At 53.6% G+C, this 17,298-nt stretch overlaps 2 protein-coding genes and 1 long non-coding RNA gene across 3 annotated transcripts in view; all 3 read right to left on the reverse strand.

The window, feature by feature from the left end:
- Positions 1 to 2,712: 2,712 nt before the first annotated feature.
- LOC146426694 (uncharacterized) lies at positions 2,713 to 4,238 on the reverse strand. The gene is made up of 2 exons (XR_014846168.1): positions 3,065 to 4,238; positions 2,713 to 2,773 (listed from the first exon to the last, which is right to left on the reverse strand). It is a non-coding gene; the product is annotated as an uncharacterized LOC146426694 (long non-coding RNA).
- A 2,959-nt stretch (positions 4,239 to 7,197) lies between these two features.
- CISD3 (CDGSH iron sulfur domain 3) lies at positions 7,198 to 9,146 on the reverse strand. The gene is made up of 2 exons (XM_085083320.1): positions 8,625 to 9,146; positions 7,198 to 7,377 (listed from the first exon to the last, which is right to left on the reverse strand). The coding sequence occupies exons 1-2, from the start codon at positions 9,144 to 9,146 to the stop codon at positions 7,198 to 7,200; spliced, it is 702 nt and encodes a 233-aa protein (XP_084939446.1).
- A 1,613-nt stretch (positions 9,147 to 10,759) lies between these two features.
- Positions 10,760 to 17,298, reverse strand: part of MLLT6 (MLLT6, PHD finger containing) — a 75,487-nt gene continuing 68,948 nt past the window's right edge. Inside the window, exons 20-23 of the mRNA XM_085083433.1 lie at positions 16,033 to 16,501; positions 13,140 to 15,930; positions 12,676 to 12,843; positions 10,760 to 12,619 (exon numbers count right to left, since the gene is read on the reverse strand). Coding sequence (XP_084939559.1) covers positions 16,457 to 16,501 — 45 coding nt within the window. The 3' untranslated portion in view covers positions 10,760 to 12,619; positions 12,676 to 12,843; positions 13,140 to 15,930; positions 16,033 to 16,456. The remainder of the gene's footprint in view (positions 12,620 to 12,675; positions 12,844 to 13,139; positions 15,931 to 16,032; positions 16,502 to 17,298) is intronic.

A 17,298-nucleotide genomic window follows, 5' to 3' on the forward strand; every position in this document is an offset into this window, starting at 1 on the left:
GAGAAATTTGTGTCCCCAAGGACCTCTGGAAAGGGATTTGTGTCCCCAAGGACCTCTAGGAAGAAATTATTGGTGTCCCCAAGGACCTCGGCGGGATGGTTGTGTACATAGGGAGGGAGAGAAGAGCTGGACGGACTTGTTTTTCTAATTTAAAGTTGCGCGGGAGACGCGGGAGAGGCGGTGCTGGGTGGGGTTGGAGTTTTGGGGTTTGGGGTTTGGAGTTTTTGGGTTTTGGGGTTTTTTGGGTTGGTGGGTTGGGGGTTTGTTGGGTTTGATTTTGGGGGGTTTGGGGGATTTTGTTGGGGTTTTGGGTGGGTTTTGTTGGGTTTTTGAGGGTTTTTTGGGGTTTTTTTTGGAGGGTTTTTTGAGGTTTTTGTTTGGTTTTTTTTGAGGGTTTTTGTTTTTTGAGGGTTTTTGGTTTGTTTTTTTGAGGTTTTCTTGGTTGGTTTTTTGAGTTTTTTTGAGGGTTTTTATGTGGTGTTTTGAGGTTTTTTGTTTGTTTTTTGAGGGTTTTTTGGGGGTTTTTTGGAGGGTTTTGTGTTTGTTTTTTGAGGTTTTTTTGTTTTGTTTTGTTTGTTTTTTGAGTTGGTTTTTGTTTGTCATTTTGGGTTTCTTGAGTTTTGAGGTTTTGTGGTTTTTTAGGGTTTTTGGGTTTTTTTCTGAGTCGGTTTTTGTTTGTCATTTTGGGTATTTTTGAGTTTCAAGTTTTTGTGGTTTTTTTCGTTTTTTCCGGGATTTTTTCAGGGTTTTTCGGGGTTATTTTGGGGTTTTTTGGGGTTTTTTTTGGGGTTTTCTCGGGTTGGTCTCAAGGTTTACATTCCACTCCTGGAAGCTGCATGTCCCCAACCCCAAATTCCCTTCTCCACCCGGAGCTGGGAACTCCCTCCAGTGCTGCCACAATATCCCATTATTTCCCCCATTTTCCCTCATTTTTCCCCATTTTTCCCATTTTCCCCCATTTTCCCCATTTTTTTCCTCCATTTTCCCCCATTTTTTTCCCCCATTTCCTCCATTTTTTCCCATTATTTCCCCCATTTTTCCCCATTTCCCCCATTTTTTCCCATTATTTTCCCCCATTTTCCATTTTTCCCCATTTCCCCCATTTCCCCACATTTTTCCCCATTTCCCCCATTATTTTCCCCATTATTTTCCCCATTTTCCCCATAATTTTCCCCATTTTCCCCATTTTTCCCATTATTTTCCCATTTTTTCCCCATTTTTCCCATTTTTCCCCATTTTACCCCATTTTTCCCCTTTTTCCCCTTTTTTTCCCCATTATTTTCCCATTTTTCCCCATTTTCCCATTTTTCCCCATTTTCCCCATTTTCCCCATTATTTTTCCCAATTTTCCCCCATTTTTCCCATTTTATCCCCATTATTTTTCCCCATTTTTCCCATTTTCCCCATTATTTTCCCTCCATTTCCCCCATTATCCCCCATTTTTCCTAATTTTTCCCCATTTCCATTTTCCCCATTATTTCCCAATTTTCCCCATTATTTCCCCCATTTTTCCCATTATTTTCCCCATTTTTCCCATTTCCCCATTTTTCCCCCATTATGTTCCCCATTATTTTCCCCCATTTCCCATTATTTCCATTTTCCTATTTTTTCCCCCAATTTTCCCCATTTTTCCCCAATTTTCCCCCAATTTTCCCCATTTTCCCCCATTTTCCCCATTTTCCCCATTTTTCCCCCAATTTCTCCCAATTTTTCCCCATTTTCCCCATTATTTCTTCCCCATTTTTCCCCCATTTTTCCCCATTTCCATTATTTTCCCCCATTTTCCCCCATTATTCCCCCCATTTTCCCCATATTTTCCCCATTATTTTCCCCATTATTTCCCCATTATTATTCCCATTTTCCCATTATTTCCCCCATTTTTCATTCCCATTTTCCCCATATTTTCCCCATTTTCCCCATTATTTTCCTCCATTTCCATTTTCCCCCATTTTTCCTAATTTTTCCCCCATTTTTCCATTATTTTCCCCATTTCCTCATTTTTCCCCATTTTCCCATTATTTTCCCCCATTTTCCCCATTATTTGCCCCATTATTTCCCCCATTTTTCCCCCATTTTCCCCATTATTTTTCCCCATTATTTTCCCTTTTTCCCCCATTTTCCCCATTATTTCCCCATTTTTTCCCCCATATTTTCCCCAAGCACAGGTAAGGGCGAAGCACAGAAACCAAAAACTGCCCCAGCCTTGCCCTGCTGGGGGTTGAATTATTTAAAAAATCATTTTTTTTCTCACTTCATTGTGGCTTTTTGGTGGTTTTTTGGAGTTCCATCCCATTATCCCATTATTATCCCATTATTATCCCATTATTATCCCATTATTATCCCATTATTATCCCATTATCACATCCGAATTTTGGGGTTTTTGCTTCCCTTGTAGGTTCTGGTCACTCTTTGGAACACAAATCCCAAAAATCCTCACTCTGACTTTGTCCTCCTGCATAATAAATTTAATTTTTTGGGTTTTTTCCCCAAATCTTCACAATTTCCCCTCCAGCTTGGTGGTTTCTACCATGGTGGGATCAAAAATCCCAAAATCCTCACTCTGACTTTGCTCTCCTGCATAATAAATTTAATTTTTTGGGTTTTTTTTCCCCCAAATCTTCATGATTTCCCCTTCATCTTAGTGGTTTCTACCATAGTGGGAGCACAAATCCCAAAAATCCTCACTCTGACTCTGCCCACCTGCATAATAAATTTAATTTTTTTGGTTTTTTTCCCCCAAATCTTCACGATTTCCCCTTCATCTTGGTGATTTCTACCGTGTTGGGAACACAAATCCCAAAAATCCTCACTCTGACTTTGCCCTCCTGCACAGTAAATTCAATTTTTTTGGTTTTTTTTTTTTTCCCCCAATTGAACAATTTCCCCTTCAGTTTGGTGGCAGCACCATGATTGGAGCACAAATCCCATAAATCCCAAAAATCCCAAAAATCCCAAAAATCCCAAAAATCCTCACCCTGACTCCACCCTCCTACCCTACAAATTCATCTATTTTTGGGGTTTTTCTCCCCAAATCTTCACGATTTCCCCTTCATCTTGGTGGCACCACCATGATTGGAGCACAAATCCCATAAATCCCCAAAATTCTCACTCTGACTCTGCCCTCCTCTGTAGTAAATTTAATTTTTTGGGTTTTTTCCCCAAATCTTCACAATTTCCCCTCCAGCTTGGTGGTTTCTACCATGGTGGGATCAAAAATCCCAAAATCCTCACTCTGACTTTGCTCTCCTGCACTGTAAATTTAATTTTTTGGGTTTTTTTCCCCCAAATCTTCACAATTTCCCCTTCATCTTGGTGGTTTCTACCATAGTGGGAACACAAATCCCAAAAATCCTCACTCTGACTCTGCCCACCTGCATAATAAATTTAATTTTTTGGGTTTTTTTCCCCCAAATCTTCATGATTTCCCATTCAGCTTGATGATTTCTACCATGCTGGGAACACAAATCCCACAAATCCCCCAAATCCTCACTCTGACTTTGCCCTCCTGCACTGTAAATTCAATTTTTTTGGGGTTTTTTTTTCCCCCAGTTGAACAATTTTCTCTTCAGCTTGGTGGCACCACCATGATTGGAGCACAAATCCCACAAATCCCAAAAATCCCAAAAATCCCAAAAACCCTCACCCTGACTCCACCCTCCTACACTATAAATTCATCTATTTTTGGGGTTTTTTTCCCCAAATCTTCACAATTTCCCCTTCAGCTTGGTGGCACCACCATGATTGGAACACAAATCCCACAAATCCCAAAAATTCTCACTCTGACTTTGCCCTCCTGCACCGTAAATTTAATTTTTTTGGTTTTTTTCCCCCAAATCTTCATGATTTCCCATTCAGCTTGATGATTTCTACCATGCTGGGAACACAAATCCCAAAAATCCCCCAAATCCTCACCCTGACTCCACCCTCCTACACTCTAAATTCATCTAATTTTGGGGTTTTTTTCCCCCAAATTTAACCATTTCCCCTCCACCCCGGTGGCAGCACACTGGGAGCACAAACCCCTCGGGATATTTTCCCTTCCTGGCAGCTCCAGGGGACATTTGGGGACATCCAAAACTTGGGGGCATCCAGAATTTTGGGGGCTCCGAACCCAGGAATTCTCCCCGATTCCCACGTTCTCCCAAAGTTTTTTATTTTCCCTCCTCGCCGCCCTTCCCTCCCTCTCCTCCTCGCCCTCACGTTGGGTTTTTAATAAAAGAAAATGTGGGAAAAATTCAGATTTTGGTGACTTTGGCCCGAAGGTTTGGTGAGGGTGGGAAGGAGCTGTTTGCTGGGAAAGGGGAGGGATTCCTGCAGGGAATTTTTGATTTAAAAATAAAAATATAAATGCAGAGATGGAGCAGAGATGGAGGAGAGAAGGAGGAGAGATGGAGGAGAGATGGAGTAGGGATGGAGCAGGGATGGAGCAGAGATGGAGCAGGGGTGGAGTTGGGATGGAGCAGAGATGGAACAGGGATGGAGCTGGGATGGAGTTGGGATGGAGTTGGGATGGAGCAGAGTTGGAGCAGAGATGGAGCAGGGATGGAGAAAGGATGGAGTTGGGATGGAGCAGAGATGGAGTAAGGATGGAGCAGAGATGGAGCAGAGATGGAGCAGGGATGGAGCAGAGATGGAGCAGGGATGGAGTAGGGATGGAGCAAGAATGGAGCAGGGATGGAGCAGGGATGGAGCAGGATGGAGCAGAGATGGAGTAGGGATGGAGTAGGGATGGAGCAGAGATGGAGCAGAGATGGAGCAGGGATGGAGCAGGATGGAGCAGAGATGGAGCAGAGATGGAGTAGGGATGGAGTAGGGATGGAGCAGAGATGGAGCAGAGATGGAGCAGGGGTGGAGCAGGGATGGAGCAGAGATGGAGCAGAGATGGAGCAGGGATGGAGCGGGATGGAGCAGAGATGGAGCAGAGATGGAGTAGGGATGGAGCAGGGATGGAGTTGGGATGGAGTTGGGATGGAGCAGGGATGGAGCAGAGATGGAGGAGAGAAGGAGGAGAGATGGAGGAGGGATGGAGTAAGGATGGAATTGGGATGGAGCAGGGATGGAGCTGGGATGGAGGAGAGATGGAGTAAGGATGGAGGAGAGATGGAGCAGAGATGGAGCAGGATGGAGCTGGGATGGAGTAGGGATGGAGTAGGATGGAGCAGGGATGGAGCAGGGATGGAGAGCAGGGATGGAGTAGGGATGGAGCAGGGATGGAGTTGGGATGGAGTTGGCATGGAGCAGGGATGGAGCAGGGATGGAGCAGGAATGGCACAAGAATGACACAGGAATGGCACTTGGATGACACAGGAATGTCACAAGAATGGCACTGGGGTGACACAAGGATGTCACAGGAATTTCCCAGCTCAGGACACACAAACAGATTTGCTGCTCTGATTTTAATAATTCCATTTTTCGGGAACAGTTGTTTTGGGAATTGCCACAGCCCGGCCCTCACTGCCCCTTCTGCCCCAGCACAGCTCCCCGGGCTCTGGGGTCACCCTGGGGGTCCCACGGGGTCCCTGCTGTCCCCACGCCAGGCTGGGGTTGGACTGGGATGGGGTTCTGTTGGGTTTTGGGCTCAGGGGACACTTTGGTTTGGGGTTTCCCTCTCTGGTACAACCCCATGGCTCAGCGAGTTCACATCCTGTTTGATATCCCGGAAATGATGCCAATCCCAATCCCAATCCTGATCCCAATCCAAATCCAAATCCCAATCCAAATCCCAATCCCAATCTTGATCCCAATCCTGATCCCAATCCCAATCCCAAATCCCAATCCCAAATCCAAATCCAAATCCTGATCCTCATCCCGATTCCCATCCCAATCCCCATCCCAATCCAAATCCCAATTCCCATCCCAATCCCAATCCCCAGGTCGTGTCCTCAGTTCAGCATTTGTATGACTCTGGTCCTGCTTTGGAAATGGAATAAATGCTGCAGACTGAGCTTCCTGCCCCAACCCCACAGGTCCCTTGATCCCAAATCCCACAGGTCCTTCCTGCCCCAATCCCACAGATCCCTTGATCCCAAATCCCACAGGTCCTTCCTGCCCCAATCCCACAGATCCCTTGATCCCAAATCCCACAGATCCCACAGTCCCCAATCCCATAGGTTCCTCCAGCCTAAATCCCACAGATCCCTCCAGCCTGAATCCCACACCCTGCAGCTCCCTTCATCCCAAATCTCTCAGGTCACTCCAGCCTGCATCCCATGGGTTTCTCTGTCCCAAATCCCACAGGTTCCTCCATCCCAAATCTGCAGGTCCTTCTGTCCCAAATCCCATGGGTCACACCATCCCAAATCCCGTGGATTCCTCTGCCCTAAATCCCACAGGTTTCGCCACCCCAAACCCCACAGGTCCCTCCATCCTGCATCCCGCAGGTTCTACCATCCCAAATCCCATGAATCCCTCAATCCCAAACCCCACAGCGTGCCTCCATCCTGCATCCCACAGGTCTCAATCCCAAATCCCACAGGTCCCTCAATCCCAAATCCCACTAACCCCTCAATCCCAAATCCCACAGGTGCCTCCATCCTGCATCCCACAGGTTGTACCATCCCAAACCCCACGGGTCCCTCTGTCCCAAATCCCATGGGTGTCTCCATCCCAAACTCCAAGAATCCCTCAATCCCAAACCCCACTAATCCCTCAATCCCAAACCCCACAGGTCCCTCAATCCCAAACCCCACTAATCCCTCAATCCCAAACCCCACTAATTCCTCAATCCCAAATCCCACAAATCCCTAAATCCCAAACCCCATGAATCCCTCAATCCCAAATCCCACAGGTGCCTCCATCCTGCATCCCACAGGTCTCAATCCCAAACCCCACAGGTCCCTCTGTCCCAAATCCCATGAGTGTCTCCATCCCAAACCCCACTAACCCCTCAATCCCAAACCCCACTAACCCCTCAATCCCAAACCCCACTAACCCCTCAATCCCAAACCACACGAACCCCTCAATCCCAAACCCCAGAGTCCCCTCCATCCCCCACCCCACCCCATCCCAACTCCACCAACACAAAACCCCAAAAACCCCACACTCCAGAGGCTTATTTAGGACCACACCACCACAACTCCCCGCGCCCCGTTTCCTCCATCCCGCAGCGCTCCGGATTTAGGATTTCCCTGCTCCGCGAGCCCAGCGCGTCCCTCCGCGGCCATCGCGGCGTCCGTGGGGACAGCGGGGGACAGGGGATCAGGCTCGGGGGGACAGCGGGGCGTCCTGCACCTCGTGTCCCTGGTGGGATCCGTCGCAGTACGGAGGGTTCCGGGTGCGTTTGCAGCCGCAGAGCCAGGCGGGGCCGGAGCGGGTCGGGGTGAAGCGCAGCGGGGACAGTCCCGGGGCAGCGTGCTTGTGGGCACCGTCACAGAAGGGCTGGCGGGACGGAAATGGGGGAGAAGGGAGGTTTGGGGTGGTAGGTTGTGACCCTCGGGGGCTCTGCGGCCCGCGGGAATGGGCTGGGAGGGTGAAACCTCAAAACTGGCCTGAAATTGCTCCAAAACCGTCCCAAAACTGCCCCAAAATTGTCCCAAAACTGCCCCACAACCACCCCAAAATCGTCCCAAAACTGCTCTAAAACTGCCCTAAAACTGCCCCAAAATTGCCCCAAAGCTGCTCTAAAACTGCCCCAAAACTGCTCTAAAACCGGCCCCAAAACTGCTCCAAAACAGTCCCAAAACTGCCCCAAAATTGTCCCACAACTGCCCCAAAACTGCCCCAAAACTGCCCCAAAACCGCCCAAAAACTGCCCCAAAACTGCTCTAAAACTGTCCCAAAACTGCTCTAAAACTGCCCCAAAATTGCCCCAAAACCGCCCCACAACCGCCCCAAAACCTCCCAGTCCGGACTGAGGGGCTTCCCGTCGGGCTGGTCCTGTCCTGACCCCATCGGCATCCCCCCACATCCCAATTTGGGGAGTGGGAGGTCCACCGGAGACCCCTGGAGCCCCCAAATCCCCGCAGGTCGCAGAGCCACCCCGGGGGTCCCCAGCCCCGGAGTCCCTGGAACCCCCCGGACCCTCCAGACCCCTCTGGGTCCCGAAGGCCCCCGGTGACCCCGAGACCCCCGGACCCCCCAGACCTCCCCGGGTCACGGAGCCCCCCAGGGGTCCCGGAGCACTCGGAGACCCCCGGACACCCCAGACTCCCCCCAGCCCCGGAGCCCCTGGAAGTCCCTGCACCCTCCAGACCCCTCTCGGTCCCAGAGCCCCCCGAAGGCCCCGGTGACCCCGAGACTCCCGGACCCTCCAGACCCCTGCAAAGTCGCAGAGCCCCCCGGGGGTCCCCCGCCCCGGAGCCCCTGGAACCCCCCGGACCCTCCAGACCCCCGTAGGTCGCAGACCCCCCGGGAGTCCCCCGGACCCCCCAGACCTCTCCGGGTCGCGGAGCCCCCCGGGGGTCCCAAAGCCCGGAGCACTCGGAGACCCTCCAGACCCTGCAAGTCGCAGAGCCCCCCGGGGATCCCCAGCCCCGGAGCCCCTGGAAGTCCCTGGACCCTCCAGACCCCTCTGGGTCCCGAAGCCCCCCGGTGACCCCGAGACCCCCGGACCCTCCAGACCCCCGCAGGTCGCAGAGCCCCGCGGGGGTCCCCCGCCCCGGAGCCCCCCGGTTCCCGGGCCGGACCTGGCGCTGGCTGTGCCCGCAGGAACACCACCCGTAGCTCTTCCCCTCCTGCAGCTCCACCGCGAACGGCTCCTTGGCGGCGATCACCGGCCGCGGCGGCGGCGCGGAGCACAGCGGTGCTGCCCCCGGGGGCTCCCGGCAGCCCCCAGCCGCCCGCAGCAGCGCCGCTCGCAGCCGCAGCATGCTCCGGTGGGTACCGGTGACCTTCCCGGGGCAGCTCCGCCTCCCGAGCCGCCGGAAGAGCCGGGCCGGGCGGGCTCGGCGGGAGCGCGGTGCTCCGGCAGGGGAGGTTCCTCCGCCAACCGAGCCTGCCGGGCAGGGCTGGGCTGCGGTTCTGCTGCCGGTACCGACACCCGGTACCGACACCCGGTACCGACACCCGGTACCGACACCCGGTCCTGTCACCCGGTACCGACACCCGGTACCGACACCCGGTGCCGACACCCGGTACCGACACCCGGTACCGACACCCGTTCCTGTCACCCGGTGCCGACACCCGGTACTGACACCCGGTACTGACATCCGGTACTGACACCCGGTACCGACACCCGGTACTGACACCCGGTACCGACACCCGCTCCTGTCACCCGGTACCGACACCCGATCCCGTCACCCGGTCCCGTCACCCGGTACTGACACCCGGTACCGACACCCGGTGCTGACACCCGGTACTGACACCCGGTCCCATCACCAGGTCTTTTCACCCGGTCCTGTCACCCGGTCTTGTCACCTGCTCCCGATACCCGCTCCTGTCACCCTCTCCTGTCACCCGGTTTTGTCACCCGCTGCCAGTGCTGGTCCCGGTCCCGGTGCTCGATCCCGGTGCGGGGTCCCGGTGCTGCTCCCGGTTCCCAATCCCAGCCCCAGGGACGATGACCGATCCCACCGCGAGGTTCCAGTGTCCGGTCCCAGTGTCCAGTCCTGGTGTGGCTCCCGGTGACGGATCCTGTCACCCGCTGCCAGTGCTGGTCCCGGTCCCGGTGCGAGGTCCCAGTGCTGCTCCCAGTTCCCGATCCCAGCCCCAGTGACGATGACCGATCCCAACGCGCGATCCCAATGCCCGATCCTGGTCCCAGTTCCCATTCTCGGTGCTCACTCCCAGTCCCAATCTCGGTCCATGGTCCCAGTGCCCAAACCTATTCCCAGTGCCCAATCCCAGTGCCACTCTAGGATCCTGTTATGCAGTCCCAGTGCCCATTCCCGGTCCCAGTGCCCGATCCCAATTCCTCTGCCCCATCCCAGTCCTGGTGCCCAATCCCAGTGTCACTCCCAGATCTTGTCATGTAGTCCCAATGTCACATCCTGGTCCCGCTTTCCATTCTCGGTGTCCATTCCCAGTGCCCAATCCCATTCCCAGTGCCCGATCCCAATCCTTCTGCCCAATCTCCGTCCCTGATCCCAGTGTTCATTCCCAGTGTCACTCCCAGATCCTGTTATGCAGCCCCAGTGCCCAATCACAGTCCCTGTTCCCACTCCCTGTGCCCGATCCCAGTGCCCAATCCCAGTCCCGATGCCCAATCCCATTCCCAGTTCCCATTCCCAGTGCCTGATCCTGATCCCAATCCCAGTCCTGATCCCAGTGTCACTCCCAGATCCTGTTATGCAGTCCCAAATGCCCAATCCTGGTCCCTGCTCCCATTCTCGATACCTCCTCCCAGTGCCCAATCCCAATCCCAGTCCCAGTCCCTGTTCCCATTCTCAGTGCCCGATCCCATTCCCAATCCCATTCCCATTCCCTGATCTCATTCCCATTCCCATTCCCATTCCCACTCCCATTCCCATCCCATTCCAACTCCCAATCCCATTCCCATTCCCTACTGCCATTCCCATTTTCCCATTCCCATTTTCCCATTCCCAATCCCATTCCCATCCCATTCCTATTCCCAATCCCAGTCCCAATCCCAATCCCAATCCCATTCCCATTCCCATTCCCATTCCCATTCCCATCCCATTCCCAATCCCATTCCCATTTTCCCATCCCCATTCCCAATCCCAATCCCAATCCCAATCCCAATCCCAATCCCAATCCCATTCCCAGGCAGGACATCTCAGCACCACATCCCCCCTCCGTGCCTCAGTTTCCCCCATTCCCATTTAAATCCCCCCCAATCCTAATTAAAAACCCCTCCTCTCTCTCCATATCAATATTATTTATTATAATAAAGAACAGTCAAGCAGCGTGAAAAAAATATATCTCAGCTACATTACCTTCGATTCCCAAAAATATACACATTTTTTTTCCTCTTTCACTTAATTAAAAAAACCAAAAAAAACCCCCAAAACAAATTAAAAATTAAAAAAAAAGGACACATGCAACGATCCTAAATGACGTCAGCATCAAAACGGGTCAAGAAATGTACCCCAGTGCAACTGAAACAGAAAATCTTTAGGTTTTCCTTTCCCCTGCTCTCCCTAATTATTATTTTTATTATTTTTTTTTTTCCACAGGGATCCGACTTCTCCCCCTCCTCAACCTGCCGAAGGGACCTTTGGCTCTGGGACAGCTTGAGGGGACAATTCCCGGGATTTGGGAATTTTGGGAAGGTGTGTAAGTGCTTCGTTGTGTGTGATCCCATCCCGGAATTCCTGGAATTCCCAGAGCAAGAATTCCCGGAATTCCCTCAAATCCAGAGGGATTTGATGTCACCACCGACCCTTGGCGACACCGACAGCGGGACAGTGACACTGCCCAGCCTGGCTCTCCTCCGTTTAAAAAAATCCCATTAAAACCCTAAAAAATTTAAAATTCCTGCCTTAAAAACCCCAATTCCTGGATTTCCGACCTCTTCCCAAGCCTAGCTCCTGAACATTCCCCAAATTCCTCTGGATTCACCCCAAATTCCTCCCGCTGACCCCTCGGGGTGTCCTGGGGGGATTTGGCCACTGACCCCAAATCCGGGGTGATCCCGAGGTGGATTTTGGGGATGAATTCCATGGATTGATCCCAACCAGCCTTCCCAGCCCTCCCTGCCCGGTCCTGGCGGGTTTGGGATTCCCAGGGGGTGAATTTGGGAAGGGTTGGACCAATTTGGGAACAACCTCGGGGTTTTGGGGTGGCAAATGGGGTTGGGGATGCAGCAATGCAGGGATTTGGGATCCTAAGGAATGTGGGAATTGGGATTTTGGAGCTACTCAGGGATTTGGGATCCTAAAGCAATGCGGGAATTGGGATTTTGGAGCTACTCAGGGATTTGGGATCTTGGAGTAACTCAGGAATTGGGATCTTAGAGCAACTGAGGGATTTGGGATTTTGGAGCAATGCAGGGATTTGGGATCCTAAAACAATGTGGGAATTGGGATCTTGGAGCAATGCAGGGATTTGGGATTTTGGAGCAATGCAGGAATTTGGGATTCCAAAGCAATGCAGGATTTGGGATCTTAGAGCAACTCAGGGATTTGGGATTTTGGAGCAACTCAGGGATTTGGGATTTTGGAGCAATTCAGGAATTTGGGATCCTAAAACAATGTGGGAATTGGGATCTTGGAGCAACTCAGGGATTTGGGATCTTAGAGCAACTCAGTACTTTGGGATCTTGGAGTAACTCAGGAATTGGGATCTTTGACCAACACAGGAATTTGGGATCCTAGAGCAACTCAGGGATTTGGGATCTTGGAGCAACACAGGGATTTGGGATCTTGGAGCAACTCAGGGATTTGGGATTTTGGAGCAACTCAGGGATTTGGGATCTTGGAGTAACTCAGTAATTTGGGATCTCAGAGCGACAGAAAGTGAAAATTCAAACCAAACCCACACCTGGACAAACCCAGCTGGCAGAGCTCCCCCTGACCCCACTGGCCCAAACCTGGAATTGGGCTGTTCCCAAATCCCAAATCCCAAATCCCGAATCCCAAATCCCGAATCCCAAATCCCAAATCCCGAGGCTGGATGGCGACCCCAAAATTCCCCATTTTAGCCCCAAATTTGTGCCTGAATTTGCTCTGAGAGTCACTGCCAAAGCCAGGACTGGGATGTCCCCAAGGGGTTCAGGTGACACCTCTGGGATGTCCCCAGGGGGGTTAGGGTGACACCTCCAGGGGGTTCAGGTGGCACCTCTGGGATGTCCCCAGGGGGGTTAGGGTGACACCTCCAGGGATGTCCCCATGGGGTTGGGGTGACACCTCAGGGATGTCCCCAGGGGGTTCAGGTGACATTTCCAGGGATGTCCCCATGGGGTTCGGGTGACACCTCTGGGATGTCCCCAGGGGATTGGGGTGACACCTTCAGGGATGTCCCCAGGGAGTTCAGGTGACACCTCTGGGATGTCCCCAGAGGGTTCAGGTGACACCTCTGGGATGTCCCCAGGGGATTGGGGTGACACCTTCAGGGATGTCCCCAGGGAGTTCAGGTGACACCTCTGGGATGTCCCCAGTGGGTTCAGGTGACACCTCCAGGGGGTTCAGGTGACACCTCCAGGGATGTCCCCAGGGGGTTCAGGTGACACCTCCAGGGGGTTCAGGTGACACCTCCAGGGATGTCCCCAGGGGGTTCAGGTGACACCTCGAGGGAAGGAGAACAACCCCAAGGAGGGGAAAAAAGATCAAAATCCCAAGGAATTTCAAAGTGCAAGAAGGGAATTGTGCCGGACAGGGGTTGGGGACAGTCCCGGCTGGAGGTGGCACTGGGGGGAGGTGACACCGCTGTCACCCGGGGGGTGACAGGGGACAGCAGGACCCTCCAGCTCTGTGCTGCAGAACTGCCAGGAAGGGAAGCTTTTTTTCCCCCATTTTCCCACTTTTTAGCTGCCATTTCCACCTTCCCAACAGCTCCCTGATTTTGTCCAAAATTTAGATGGATAAATCCCACGATATATAAAATAATTTTTTCTGTTTCTGAGCAGCCCAGCGGTTCTGCTCAGCTCACAGAGCTCCAGGCTGGGAGCAGAAATGTTGATTTTTCCTCTCCTTTTTTGCAGCCTCGGGCAGCCCTGGTGGTGAGAAACTCGGGAAAAAAGCAAATAGAATGAAATACAATGAAATGAAATGAAATGAAATGAAATAAAATGCAATAAAATGAAATGAAATGGAATAAAATGAAATGAAAAGGGATTTTTAGCAAAGGATCAGCAAAACCCCACTGCTGGCAAACGGGAATAGTGCAAAGCAGTGAGGGGCAGTGGGGCTGTGCTGAGCACGGTGTGGGTTTGGGATTTGGGATTTCGGAGTTTCCGTCAGCTGGAGAATTCCAGGAGCTCCGGGTTGGCCCAGGGATGAGGGAAGGAGGGTGGTGGTGTGTTGGGTGGTGGTGATTCCTTCCCAGAGCTGCCAGGCTGTCCTGCTGTCCATCCTTCCTTCCTTCCATCCATCCATCTCCATCCATCATCCATCCATCCATTCCTCCATCCCTCCATCCATCCAGCCATCCATCTCCATCCATCCATCCATCCATCCATCCAGCCATCCATCTCCATCCATCCATCCATCCATCCATCCATCCATCTCCATCCATCCATCCATCCATCTCCATCCATCCATCTCTTCATCCATCTCCATCCATCCATCCACCTCCATCTCCATCTCCATCCATCCATCATCTCCATCCATCCATCTCTATCCATCCATCATCCATCCATCTCCATCCATCCATCTCTCCATCCATCCATCTCCATCCATCCATCCTCCATCTCCATCCATCCATCCATCCATCTCTTTCCATCCATCTCCATCCATCTCCATCCATCATCCATCCATCCATCTCCATCCATCCATCTCCATCCATCATCCATCCATCCATCTCCATCCATCCCTCCATCCCTCCATCCATCTCCATCCATCCATCTCCATCCATCCTCCATCCATCTCCATCCATCCATCCATCATCCATCCCAGCTCAGAAGAAGCTCATTCCAGCTGGAGTTTCCAGGCTGAAGATGGAGTTCAGGTCCAAAGGTGGAGAACGATGGAAATTCCCACATCCCAGGCTCAGGATCGCGGTCACTGTCCCATTCCTCGGAGATCCCTTTTCCCAGGACTGCTGGTTTTGCCAGACTGGGAATGATTTGTGGGAAAATCAGGGATGGGATTTAGGATCCTCTTCCCCCAAAACATTTTTATCTCCAAACTCAGCTCCACGAATTCACTCCCCGATCCAAAAGCACCTCCTGACGCTGGATAATCCTGGTGACATCCCCTTTTCCATGCTGAGAGGGTGGAAATTCCTCTGGGAATTCCGGGAATCCCCGGAGGGAAGGACAGCCCTGTCCCTCGGCAGCTGGCACAGGTGACAATGTCCTTCTGGTGGCTTCCACCTTGTCCCCACCATCCGTCCTCATCCATCAGGTCCTTCCAGGCTGGGTTTGCCTCCAGCTGGGGCTTCACACAGGGAAGAGCCCAGCGGGAAGAGCAGGGAAATCTCAGCTCCGGGAATTCTTCTGGATGTCCCCTACCGGGCACGGCCACCTTGTCCTTGTCCAGCAGTGCCACATCCAGTGCTGGGCAGCAGGACACTGCCAGGTGTCACCTCGTCACTTCTCCGGCAGTGCCACATCCTGGGACACTGCCAGGTGCCACCACGTCTTTGCCCAGCAGTGCTACTTCCTGGGACACTGCCAGGTGCCACCTTGTTCCTTCTCCAGCAGTGCCACATCTGGTGTCCCTCAGCAGAGTGACCTCCTTCCCCCAGGGATCTGGGGGTCTCTGGTGCCTCAGGGGCTCCCCATGCTCCCAGCAGGGTCTGCTGGGATTCCCTGCGGCACACGGAGCAGGGGACAGGTGACACCTTCGCTCCGGGCTTGGTCACAGCCGTGATGTCTCCCAGAGCTCCTCCTGGAGCTCCACGGAGCTCAGTGCTTTCTCCTCCTCATGGAGCTCCTCGGAGCTCAGTGCTCTCATCTCCTCCTGGAGCTCCTTGAAGCTCAGTACTTTCTCCTCCTCCTGGAGCTCCTCGGAGCTCAGTGCTCTTGGCTCCTCCTGGAGCTCCTTGGAGCTCAGTGCTTTCTCCTCCTCCTGGAGCTCCTCAGAGCTTGCTGCTTTCTCCACCTCCTGGAGCTCCTTGGAGCTCCATGCTTTCTCCACCTCCTGGAGCTCCTTGGGAGTCAGGTGATCTCCACTCCTCCTGGAACTCCTCGGAGCTCAGTGCTCTCTGCTCCTCCTCGGAGCTCAGTGCTCTGCTCCTCCTGGAGCTCCTTGGAGCCTGGTGCTCTCTGCTCCTCCCAGAGCTCCTCGCAGCTTGGAGCTCACTGCTTCTCCTGGAGCTCAGTACTTTCTCCTCCTCCTGGAGCTCCTCGGAACTCAGCGCTCTGCTCCTCCTGGAGCTCGTCAGAGCTCTCTATTCTCTGCTCCTGCTGGAGCTCCTCGGGTCAGTGCTCTGCTCCTGCTGGAGCTCCTCGGAGCTCAGAGCTCTTTGTTCTCTACTCCTCCTGGAGCTCCTCGGAACTCAGTGCTCTGCTTGTCCTGGAGCTCCTTGGAGCACTCTGTTCTCTACTCCTCCTGGAGCTCCTCGGAACTCAGCACTCTGCTCGTCCTGGAGCTCCTTGGAGCACTCTGTTCTCTGCTCCTCCCGGAGCTGCTCGGAGCTCGGAGCTCTCTGTTCTCTGCTCCTCCCGGAGCTCCTCGGAGCTCTCTGTTCTCTGCTCCTCCTGGAGCTCCTCGGAGCTCTCTGTTCTCTGCTCCTCCCGGAGCTCCTTGGAACTCAGCGCTCTGCTCCTGCCGGAGCTCCCCGGAGCTCGGAGCTCTCTGTTCTCTGCTCCTGCCGGAGCTCCCCGGAGCTCGGAGCTCTCTGTTCTCTGCTCCTGCCGGAGCTCCCCGGAGCTGGCTGCCGGTGCCGGGTGGCTGCGGGAAAGCCGCGTTCCCCTGGGGTCAGAGGAGTTGGCTGGCGCTCCGTGGGTCGGGGGGGCTTAGCCCTTGTCCTGCGTGAGAGGAGCTCCCTTGTCATTGATGCTCTTTAAAACAGAGACAGCAGAGGAGACGGGGTCAGAGGAGATGGGGACTGGGGACAGGGACTGGGGACGGGGACTGGGGACAGGGGTTGAGGACAGTGACTGGGGTGATGGGGATTGGGGGGGACAGGGACTGGGGACAGGGGTTGGGGTGATGGGGAGTGGGGGACAGGGATAGGGGACAGGCACTGGGGACAGGGACTGAGGGGGTTAGGACAGAGGGACAGTGAGCATGGGATTGGGACAGGGATTGGGGGGGACTGGGGGACAGGGATTGGGGACAGGGACTGGGGACAGGGTTCGGGGACGGGGACTGGGGTGATGGCGATTGGGGGGGACAGGGATTGGGGTGATGGGGATTGGGGACAGGGATTGGGGACAGGGACTGGGGACAGGGATTGGGGACATGGATTGGGGTGATGGAGATTTGGGACAGGGACTGGGGACAGAGATTGGGAACAGAGATTGTGGGACAGGGATTGGGGCACAGGGATTGGGGACAGGGACTGGGGGACAAGGACTGGGGACAGGGATTGGGGTGATGGGGATTGGGGCACAGGGATAGGGGACAGGCACTGGGGACAGGGATTGAGGGACAGGGATTAGGGACAGGGATTGGGGATGGGGACTGGGGTGATGGCGATTGGGGGGGACAGGGATTGGGGACAGGGATTGGGGTGATGGCGATTGGGGGACAGGGACTGGGGACAGGGACTGGGGTGATGAGGATTGGGGACAGGGACTGGGGACAGGGATTGGGGGACAGGGACTGGGGACAGGGGTTGGGGTGATGGGGATTG

This window comes from Lichenostomus cassidix, chromosome 27, assembly GCF_008360975.1.
Source record: "Lichenostomus cassidix isolate B80296 chromosome 27, HeHo_3.0, whole genome shotgun sequence".
Taxonomy (NCBI): Eukaryota; Metazoa; Chordata; class Aves; order Passeriformes; family Meliphagidae; genus Lichenostomus; species Lichenostomus cassidix.